Genomic DNA, 11,746 nt, shown 5'->3' on the forward strand with positions numbered 1-11,746 from the left:
AAAAAAAAAAAAAAAACTACCATGACAGGTGAGTTGAGAAACTTAAGGCATTATGGTGGGGGGATCAACTGCATTAAAATCCCCCCCCCCAAAAAATACCTATGTAAATTAATGAAGGCATAATTAGCGCTATAAATACAGAGATTATTAATGGCATTACCACTTAATTTAAAAGTAATTCTTCTAGAATTCATTTCCATTGGGTGGCACCTATGGCTCAGTGAGTAGGGCACCAGCTCCATATACTGAGGGTGGTGGGTTTGAACTTAGCTCCGGCCAAACTGCAACAAAAAATAGCCAGGTGTGGCAGGCACCTGTAGTCCCACCTACTCAGAGGCTGAAGCAAGAGAATCACCTAAGCCCAAGAGCTGACGGTTGCTGTGAGCTGTGACACCACAGCACTCTAATGAGGGCGATAAAGTGAGACTGTCTCTCTTAAAAAAAAAAAAAGAATTCATTTCCATTTATACTATACTATCCTCATTCAGTAGGAAGTTTTTAGGTTCAGCCTATAAATTCATTTTGTTTTATACACGTAGCAGTTGACATGCATACTAAAAATCACTTTTTCTTCCTGTGCCTTACTCACCAACCAAATGGTGGCATCTTACTGTGTTTATCTCTAAATAGTCTTTGAAGTCTTTCTTTCAGGAACCAAAAGAAACAAAGTAGCTTGTATATTGGGAAATGAGAAAAGGTATTGTTTTATCTATAGTATATGTCTTATCATTAGCAAGGCTGCACAGTATTAAATTATTTCCTATACAGGCTTAAGCATAGCCCTGCCCATAACTTCATGCCATTTCATCATGTGTTGTATCTCACTGAAGTTCATCTTACCTTCTGACTATTTCTCTGATCCAGGATACCAACTCTGAGGTCTGGGTTTACTTTACTTCAAGTGCCTTTCTCAGCAGTGGTTCTCAACCTTCCTAATGCCGCTATGTATTCTCATTGTTAAAAAGGGGTTGCAACCCACAGGTTGAGATCTGTTGCTCTAGAGCAAGGGTGTCTGTCCAACCTGCAGTCCACGGGCTGCATGCTGATTTTGTAAGGTCTTTTTCTGCTTATCGTGGTGTCAGGTATCACAAAACCCACTAAGCACAGGGTTTTTTTGTTTCGTCAGGTTTTTTGGGTAATCATTTTTCATTCTTATTTGTGCATTTAACAAGTGGCCCAAGAAAACCCTTTTTTTCAATATGTGGCAGAGGAGAAGGAAAAAAAAAAAAAAAAGGTGGCTACCCTTTCATTTCAGCCCTCTACCAATGTGCTTTGCAACCTCTTACTATGTCCAAGACCTAGTTCCCTTTCCCCTTATTATTACATATCAAGTGATTTACAGTTTGTGTATATTAGAACAAACTGTATCCTTGAATATAACAATTTACTGTATATACACAAAAAACATACCAACTCATCAAGATTTTTAGAAAAAGTCTGTGGTGATTATAAAGAAATCAGATGCTGAATGATCTAGATCAATGACTCTCAAACTGCACACTATTCACAGTGACAAGTCTTCCCATCAGTAACAGCTCCTTACACACAGTCAAGCTGCAGACTATGCCTGAGGATTACTCATCTCTCTTCTTAGATTCCTACCCACTTAGTGCTTCTCTGAAATGAAAAAGGGACACATGTGAAGAATAACGATCCAGTTTCCTACAAACTAGTCTGAAAAACAGGAGAAGGATCTTATTCTTGAGGGAGAATGTTCACCTCTAATACTGATTACATTATCCTCATCCTATAGCAGACATATAATAAAAATAACTGGTTAACATCACTTTACCGCCTCCATCAAATGAGATTTACTTAATGAGCATAGGCATGACAGACCATTAAATGTCACAATTAAAGGGAATTTAAAAGCACAATAAATGGGGCACAGAAATCAATTAGTAATATACTGCTATGAAAACAGATCTAAGCTTTTTAGCTACTTTAATCTGCTATTTCAAATATATGTTAAAAGTAAAAAAAGGCCAAGACAAACAAATGAAACAACTCTATTACTAAAGCAAAGAATCAAGTTAATATGCTTAAATAAACAAGACTATCTGATGCAAATTTTAACACACACACACCCCCAGAAAGATATTACCAAAAAAAAATATGAAACTTAATCAAGGATTATGTAGCAATTAACAGTAATTCATGAAAACCTATTAGATAATGACCTAAATACTGATAAAATAAAGGTGAATAAAACCCAACTTTCTAAGCTAAATGAATTTATAGTCTAGTAAAAAAGGAAATTCAATAAATAACCCTAGAAAACACTAGAGCAAAATAGTTACTGAGACAGAAAGATCAAAACCAGAATGATGATGTGACAGTTTTCAAACGAACTATAAAACTAAATAATGATCTTTCTGGTTTTTGGAGACAGAATCTCAAGCTGTCACCCTGGGTAGAGTGCCGTGGCAACACAGCTCACAGTAATCTAAAACTCTTGGGCTTAAGTGGTTCTGTTGCCTCAACCTCCCAAGTAGCTGGGACTATAGGCACCGGCCACAAGGCCCGGCTATTTTTGGTTGTAGTTGTTGTTTGGCAGCCTGGGCTAGATTCGAACCGGCCAGCTCCAGTCAGTATATATAGCTGGCACCCTAGCGGCTTGAGGAGACAAGAACTAGTCAAAAGTCAAAACAATTTCAGAAAGACATGTATAGTTGTAAAGAAAGGTCTACTTTAAGGAAACAAAGATCTCGAATCAATACTGTAACCTTATACCTTAGGAAATATACCCTAGGAAACTAAAAAAGAGAAGAGCCAACTAAACCCAAAGCAAGTAGATAAAAGGAAATAATAAAATTAGAGCTAAATAAAGAACAGAAAAATGCTATAGAAAATGAACAAAATGGCTCGGCGCCTATAGCTCAACCGGCTAAGGCGCCAGCCACGTACACCTAAGGTGGCGGGTTCGAATCCCCAGCCCGGACCCGCCAAACAACAATAATGGCTGCAACCAAAAAATAGCCGGGCGTTGTGGCGGGCGCCTGTGGTCCCAGCTACTTGGGAGGCGGAGGCAGGAGACTCGCTTGAGCCCAGGAGTTGGAGGTTGCCGTGAGCTGTAATGCCACGGCACTCTACCCAGGGGGACAGCTTGAGGCTCTGTCTCAAAAAAAAAAAAAAAAAAAAAGAAAATGAACAAAATGAAAAGTTGGTTCTTTGAAATGTCAACAAAATTGATAAAACTTTAGCTAGTGCAGAGGTTCTCAACCTTCCTAACACTGCCATGTATTTTCATTGCTACAAAGGGGTCACAACCCACAGATTGAAAACCACTGAGCTAGAGGGTGAAGAGGAGATAACGGACATTACTAAAATCAAGAACAAAAGGGGGCTACTACTATCAACCTCACCAAAATAGACAAGGTAAGATAATACTATAATTGCGTGCCTCCTAACCAAATAGTACAGATAAAATGGCTAAATTCTGATATACATACAACTACGAAAATTGGCACAAGAAAAAGTTAAAAAGATCTGAATAAACGTAAAACAAGAGATTAAGTCAGAAGTCAGATTTCCTCATCTATGACAAACCCACAGCTAACATCGTAATAGTGAAAAACAGAAAAGCTTCCTCTATAAGATAAAGAACAAGACGAGGATGTGTGCTCTCACCAATTCCAATCCACACTGTACTGTGCGTGGCAGGAGGGGGAAATTGGAAATTGTTGTTTAATGGCTACAGAGTTTTAGTTTTGCAAGATGAAAAAGTTCTAGAGATTGGCTCAGCACCCACAGCACTGTGGTTGAGGAGCCAGGCAGGAGCCAGCCACCTACACCGAGGCCAGCGGGTTCGAACCCAGCCCAGGCTCCCTAAACCACCATGACAACTGCAACAAAAAATAGCCAGGCGTCGTGGGAGGCACCTGTAGCCCTAGCTACTGGGTCTGAGGCAAGAGAATTGCTTATGCCCAGGAGTTTGAGGTTGCTGTGAGCTGTGATGCCACAGCACTCTACCCAGGACAATAGCTTGAGATTCTTGTCTCAAAAAAAGAAAAAAGAAGAAGAAGAAGAAAAAGAAAAGAAAAAGTTCTAGAGATTGCACAACAATGTGAATTTAAAAAAGCTAGCACTTGAAAAACAGAGAAAACAATATGGATTTTTCCAACTAAGTCCAAGAAATTCTGCCTCAATTGTCCACAGAATAAATATCATTTGCTAGGTATCAATCCTACATTTTGTCTTTGCAATTAAAAAATCGATCCATTCTTTATTTCTTTTACGCATATTATATGACTGAAAAAACACAATCATCTGACTGTGCTAACAGAATTCTTTCTCAAACATAATACTGTAAAACCAAGACTTTAAAAAAAACTCCAATTTATGATATTAATCCCATGAGAATTTATTCACTTACAGAGAAACATGACAACTGTCACATCTACTTAACACAACCCAATGGTGGCATCAAATGATTTATCACAATTGTTCCCCATTATGTCTACTTTCTCTTATAGGGGAGGGGAAAAAGTCTCTTATCGCCCCAGGCTAGAGAGTACCATGGCATCAGCCTAGCATACAGCAACCTCAACCTCCTGGGTTCAAGTGCCTCCTGCCTCAATCTCTGAAATAACTGGAACTATAGGCACCCGCCATAACGCCCAACAAATTTTTTCTATCTTTGGTAGAGACAGGGTTTTCCTCTTGCTGAGGCTAATCTTGAACTCCTGAGCTCAAGGGATCCTCCCACCTCGGCCTCTAAGAGTGGATTACAGACCTGAGCCACTAAGCCCAGCCAATGCCTACTTTCTTTTTACTCCAAGTACATATTCTTCTAAATGAACAGGATCCCTCTGAATTCTAATATTTCAAGAATTAAAGAGCAAGTCTAAATAGACCTACATAAAGTAAAAAGGATATTAAAACTTCTTAAACTTTTGTATTTCTCTCCCAAAGAATGGTAACACCTTAGGTTTATCCTAAGGAATGCTTCCAATCCCTTTTGTCCACTCTAGATGCTTAATGGTCAAGAATTCCTAGTTATCAAGAAATTCATTATCTAAGCCTCTGCAGATACAGGTTGCACAGGGAAGCAAGAGTTATAAATATACTCCTTAGTAAAATGACTACTTATAAAATGAACTTCCCACCCTGACCACCTCCACCCTCAAAGCAACAGGAGTGTCTATCTATGTCTGTTCATTATGCCACTGGCTGTCAATATTGTAAACATCAGACAATAAAATCCAAACACAATGCGAGCAAATTAAACTGCATTAGCTAAGAATGTAAGATTTTGTAACGTTAATGGAAAATATATTAGAAAACTACTTGGAATTATATAAACAGTCTTAAGCAAATGAATTAGATCAGTTAACAATTGAAAAAGAAAATCAACAAAGATTACATTAGACTCCAGTTTCTGAACATCCATAAAACATTAAGGAACATTCTTGGAGAAACAAAAGAAATCTTTAAACATTTTTGCAAGAATGATCTTTATTACAACCACAATGCAAATGTAAAAAATGACAGCATTTGCCTTAAACTCTGATTTCAGAATCCAACCCAGCAAAACATGTATCTACACTGTAAAAACTTGGTTACAAACTAGATACCATTTAAAAGGGTATCTTCATTTATTCACTGTATGAAATATAGGGGTAAGATAATAAAATTATTCTATACGTTAATAAACCAAAAATCATAAAAAATAAAATTCACATTCTAAGTTGTGGTTAGAAGCAGTGAATTCCTAACGTACTAATTACTAATAGCACTGGCAAGAGAGCGCTCAAAAGAACTAGAAAAATTTCACAGAAATAAAAACTTTCAGAAACTTAGAATACTATTATTATTTTACACCAAAAAGAAACGGAAAAACCAAACTGATAATTATGTTGACTATCATCCTGCTATAGGCAATCTACGAAAATTTTTCACTAAGGTGCTAAACAACTGATTCACTGCAGCACTAGATTTTATCTAATCAAAAGAACATGCTAGCTTTCGATCAGGATTCTCTATAAAGGGCAACCTTTGAGATAAATGAAACACCAGAAAAGATTCTAATAAAACTTACCATTGTGTATTGCATTCAGCAACTCTGAGAACGCTTTTGAGTAAGGAAAAAAGGACTTCAGGTTAAGATCATTCTCAAACACACAAAAGAAATACACAGGCATAGACTGAATTAGTATAATAAAATTTCAGTAAATCTACCATGTACCACTGTTTGAATCATTAAAACTGCAAGCTTGGCTCAGTTTTTACATGAGCCAAGTAAAAATTTATTTTACTTTTACTTTCTAAAAATGTATTTAGTATATAAATTTCTAAATATTGTATTCCATTTGATAAAACATTACCTACCAAATTGAGATAATATGCTAGATATGCTGTCATAATGAGACTAATTTCCTTAGTAACAAGTAAATATACATGTGTATGTATATCTTAAATCACTTTTAAAAAGACAGTAGTCTAACCACCATGTAATATCTTGCTAAAAGTAAGTCTCTATAGGATACAATTCTATATAGGTAAATACACCTTAGGGCATATTTAACAATATTTATTACAAGGAAGAAAACTTATGTCATCTAAGAATCCTATCAAACATTCTCATTTTCTAGACTTTCAGTATTAAGAAAGTCTCAATGTATGCAGAGGTCTAAGCAAGAAAGCCGCCTAATGACAATACCCAAATACTGAAAATTTATATTAACATAAAGACTAATAGAAAACAAAATACCCAAAATATTATTTTATCAAAGAGTAGGAGTCACAATTCTGCAATAAAAGCACCAAATTAAAAGGTCAACAATAATTAAAATTTGCCCACAATTTGATTATAATACAGATCCTGAACATGAGATGTCTTTATAGAAGAAATCTATTCAATTAAGAATTGGCATTTGGAAAATTAAAATGTAGAGGTTTAGAGGTGGCACAATATACTTGAAAAAGCACTAGAGCGTAAGTTTAAAAACCCAGGTTACCAAACCAGTTCACCAACTTACTGGTTGTTGGACAAGCTCCATCGTGCCGATACTGCATGGAAATTTCTGTTGGGAGGGAAGAGAAAGGAGATCAGCAAAGAAGCTGCCAGAGACTCAAAGATAGTAAAATAAATAGGCAAAAAAATGAGAAAATTCACCAAAAAATCTAGCTGAATAGACCACCAAAACTCTAGCAATAGAAACTGTAGACTAATAATCCAGGATGTGAAGGGTAGAAGAACCAAACATAACGGAAATCTCACAAATCTTTTTTCTTCTTTTTTTTGAGACAGACTCACAGAAGTCTCAAGCTGTTGCGCTGTGTGGAGTGCTGTGGCATCAAAGCTCACAGCAACCTCAAACTCTTGGGCTTAAGTGCCTTAGAGGGATTCTCTTGCCTTAGCTTCCCAAGTAGCTGGGACTACAGGCACCTGCCACAACACCCAGCTATTTTTGTTGTTGTTGCAATTGCACTGTTGTTTTTAGCTGGCTGGTGCATATGGCCTGCGACCTATGGGCACCACCCTCCCCCCTTTTTTTTGTGGGAGACAATCTCACTTTGTTGCTCTGGGTGGAGTGTCATTTAGCTCACAGCAACCTTAAATTCTCTGTCTCAAGAGAGCCGAGAGCCTCATACTCCTGACCAGCTGGGACTACAGTCACCCACCAAGACACTGGCTAGTTTTTTCTGTTTTTAGGAGAGTCAGGGTCTCACTCTTGCTCAGGCCGGTCACGAACTCCCAGGCTCAAGCAATCTACCCACCATGGCTTCCCAGAGAGCTAGGATTATGAGTGTGAGCCACTACACCAGCCTGAATTCTCACAAATCTTAATGTGATAGTCTAAAATGTGCACAGGTCAGGAAAAGACAGAAGGGCTCACAAACAAATTTGTGTAACAACTAACTGTCTGAGAACAGCTCCATTATTAATAAGAGGGAGTGTGGTTAGCAACATGAAACCCTAATGCACTTTAGATAATTCATTAGATGAAAACAATTTATCAAAACAATTTGAATACTGTGGTCAATTAAAAATCAACAATTTGAGTATGATGATTATTTAGTTTATATATGAGCATAAATCCACTACGACTTGCATAACAATATAAAACCCATTACACTGTACTAGGGTCACTTTCTGTACCTTTCATTTTGAGAAAAATGAGATAGTACTCTTAACTCTTTTAGTCCATCCAAATGAGAACAACAAATGAGAGTGACCTAAGGCAATAAAACACTGCTAAAAGCAAAAGCTGCTCAGAATATAAGAAATAAATTTCTATATGGCATTCTAAGGGAAAAATAAACGGTAAACCTAGGACCAACCTGTGATTCAAACTACCCAGTTGGCTAATCCTAAAGTCAAAAATTTTTAAGAAAGATAAATGCTCTGAATATTATTTAACCAAAAACAAGGTCCCCTAACAACCACATGTATAACCATCACTCACTCACACATTCACCCACACATGTTCCTCAAATTTCTAGTCCAATCTGGGCCCACCCTGAGTACTTCAGCTAAGAAGAAAGACAAAGCAGCATACAGCAAGCCAGCATTCACTTGCAACCACTGTTAATGTTTAAAAAACAAGCAAAGCAAAACTTTATATTACATGCTATCAAAAAAAAATAGTCAATCATTTAGTCCACTTTAGAAAGAATCATCTAGACACTGTGGCAGCTTTGGTAGAAGCCCTTTCCAGGTGACACTTGACAATGAGACATAATTGGGATTTTTCACCCTACTGCCTCATTATAAATCTAATACAAATGAGATTTAAAGGTGGGGGTAGAGATTACTGAAGAGACTAACAGTACATTACAGAGAAATGGTAGCTACTTGGAACGATGCTGAAAATAATCAAGGACACTCATAAAGGTAGAAAAGACTTTTTTCAATGGGGAAAAAACTGGAATATGGCTATTTTAGCTTTTGATCTACCACTTTTGCAGGAAAAAACTGTCTAACATAGGAGCAGCAAATACTTAAATCATCAAAGACAAAAATAAAAATCAGAGTATTTTCTAAGGAAAGTAATTCTAGGGTGTTATCTTGGTCACAGCAATACATAACATTCTAAATAATTTTCATTTATGACCAACATATAAGAAATTCATGATCTTGAGTCATTAAGGTAAATTTGAATCATACTCAGTAAGTGCCCCTACTCCATAGTCTAAAACACCTTATCAATAACTGCACTGTTTGGAGTTGACTGGACTAATAAATTATTCACATTTTTATGTTTCCCTTATTTCTTTATAGAATCACTGTCTATTCAAAGATCTTTCACTTTATTAATTTAAGCCAATAGGATATAAATAAGGATATGTTTACTAAGCTATCTTAGATATCTTACAGGGGTAAAAATTTCATAACCTTCATATCTCAGTAAAGACCAAAATCTTCTTTTAAAGTTTTCTATTCATATTAAAAACCTGTCTCAATGAAAGCTATCACAAGCAAAGGAGTTCCTTTCCAAAATATCCTCTTGTGCTATTTATTACCACCTAAAGAATGTCAGCACTGAAATGGATTTCAAGTATCTTCTTAGGAAGGTATGAAAGCAATGTATTAAAAAAACTGAAGACTTAGATTTTTTCAAACACTGAGGAATTACATACAAATTAGGTAGCCCTAATCCCAAAATCCAAACTTTTTTTTTTTTTTTTTAAAGCAGAGTCTTACTCTGTTGCACTGGGAAGAGTGTTGTGACATCAAATTAGCTCACAACAACTTCAAACTCCTGGGACTCAAGCAATCTTCCTGCTTCAGCCTCCCAAGTAACTGGGGCTACAGACACCCACCATGATGCTCAGCTAGTTTTTCTATTTTTCATAGAGACGGTCTTGCTCTTACTCAGACTGGTCTCAAACACCTGATCTCAAGCAATCCAACTGCCTCAGCCTCCCAGAGTGCTAGGATTACAAGCATGAGCCACCATGCCCGGCCTCAAATCCAAAGCTTTTTAAGAGCTGACATGATACTTAAAGGAAATGCTCAATGGAGCATTTTGGATTTTGGATCTTTAAATTACGGACACTTAACAGGTAAGTATATAGAATGCAAATATTCTAAAAATCCAAAAACACAAAAATCTGAAAGCAGTTTGAATAAAGGATACTCTACCTGTACTTTGAAGTGACACACCAGGTCCCTAGAAAGCTAGTAATGTTATACCACCAACTTCTTGTCACTTAACAAATACGTGATTTTTCTCAGAGAAAATAACAAGATGATGATTTTTATAATGAAAAAAATACTGTCAATTATTATTTCAGTAAATCATAAGTTTTTATAAAGTGACGAAAATAAATAGGAAGGAGGAAAGGACAGGCATAGCATGTCAACTCTTCCAAATACTGTACAAATTTTCAATGTTTCAAAAGACCTAGTACCTAACTTCAGATCCCAAAAGTTTATACATAGAAAAGAATTCACTCAAAAGCAACATAATCTGTAAGTCCCAAACTAATAACTCTTAGCAATCACTCAAACAATACACTTTCTATTTTGTTTAGGTCACTGTAAGCCATTTATTAGGATGTACTACAATTCTATAATAAAAATTTTATAATCCAAATGCTTGACGAAACAAGGAGTTTACCGGTATTTTCTGGGTTTCTAGTCTGATTTGATGGAGGGCTCCTGGACTAAATATATTATGCTACTATTTTAACATGTCATAAGAAGAGTTTGATTATTGTTAAAACTGATGCTTTTAGCTAAGAATTTCAAGAGAGAATCATGTCTTTAGAGCCTGATTCTTCTGCTTTTATGTCCTAGTTGTGGTAAAACAGAAATAGTAACAATGGCAGTTGCCCCCCTATTTCATAAGGCTGTCTCAAGTATCAAATAAGATAGTAAATAAATATCTCTTTAAATACTGTTAGATATACTCAAACATAAGATATTGCTATTACTATAAGGATATTTTACTTTTCCATTAATAAAATCCTTTTTTTTAATTTAATGTTTTTTCTTTTTGGAGAAGGGGTCTCAGTCTGTTGCCTGGGCTACAGAGCAGTGGTGGGGTTACCATAGCTCACTGGAACCTCAAACTCTTCTGCTCAAGCAATCTTCCTGCCTCAGCCTTCTAAGCAGCTCGTACTACAAGCACATGCCACCATGCCCACATAATTTTTATTTATTGTAGAGATGGTGTTTCACTATTGCACAGGCTGGTCTCAAACTTCTAGCCTCATGTGATCCTCTCACCTCAGCCTCCCAAAGTGCTAGGATTACAGGTGTGAGCCACTGCACCCAGCCCATTGATGAAATTATTCAGTAATAGTAAATTGCCATATTTAAGGTCCAGATGCTTATTCTTTTTTTTTTCTTTTTGAGATAAGAGTCTCAAGCTGTCCCCCTGGGTAGAGTGCCATTGCATCACAGTTCACAGCAACCTCCAACTTCTGGGCTCAGGCGAGTCTCCTGGCTTAGCCTCCCAAGTAGCTGGGACCACAGGCGCCCACCACAACACCCAGCTATTTTTTGGTTGCACCCATCATTGTTGTTTGGCGGGCCCGGGCTGGATTTGAACCTGCCACCTTAAGTGTACGTGGCTGGCGCCTTAGCCACTTGAGCCACAGCTCCCAAGCCTCAGATGCTTATTCTAAGAGAAAGACTATTAGCCTATTAGTTTGAGATCTTCATGCTGGCATCCAACTCTCCATGAACGTGTCCTACACTGTCAACATTACCTCCACTATGCCATAAACACAAGCTTTTAGTTTCTATTAGGCTTATCCCCCAAATATACCTTTACTTTCTTTTTTTTTTTTT

At 36.9% G+C, this 11,746-nt stretch overlaps 1 protein-coding gene across 14 annotated transcripts in view; it reads right to left on the reverse strand.

Moving 5' to 3' along the window:
• The window catches only part of MLLT10 (MLLT10, histone lysine methyltransferase DOT1L cofactor), a 204,559-nt gene that overhangs the window by 47,583 nt on the left and 145,230 nt on the right, over positions 1-11,746 (reverse strand). For all 14 annotated transcript variants that reach the window (XM_023511344.1, XM_012803354.2, XM_023511343.1 and 11 more), the window contains 2 exons: positions 6,981-7,025; positions 6,041-6,073 (listed from right to left, as the gene is read on the reverse strand). In XM_023511344.1, the coding sequence (XP_023367112.1) occupies positions 6,041-6,073; positions 6,981-7,025 (78 nt within the window). The remainder of the gene's footprint in view (positions 1-6,040; positions 6,074-6,980; positions 7,026-11,746) is intronic.

The sequence above is a fragment of the Otolemur garnettii genome, unplaced genomic scaffold, assembly GCF_000181295.1.
Source record: "Otolemur garnettii isolate 467f Iridium unplaced genomic scaffold, OtoGar3 scaffold00019, whole genome shotgun sequence".
Taxonomy (NCBI): Eukaryota; Metazoa; Chordata; class Mammalia; order Primates; family Galagidae; genus Otolemur; species Otolemur garnettii.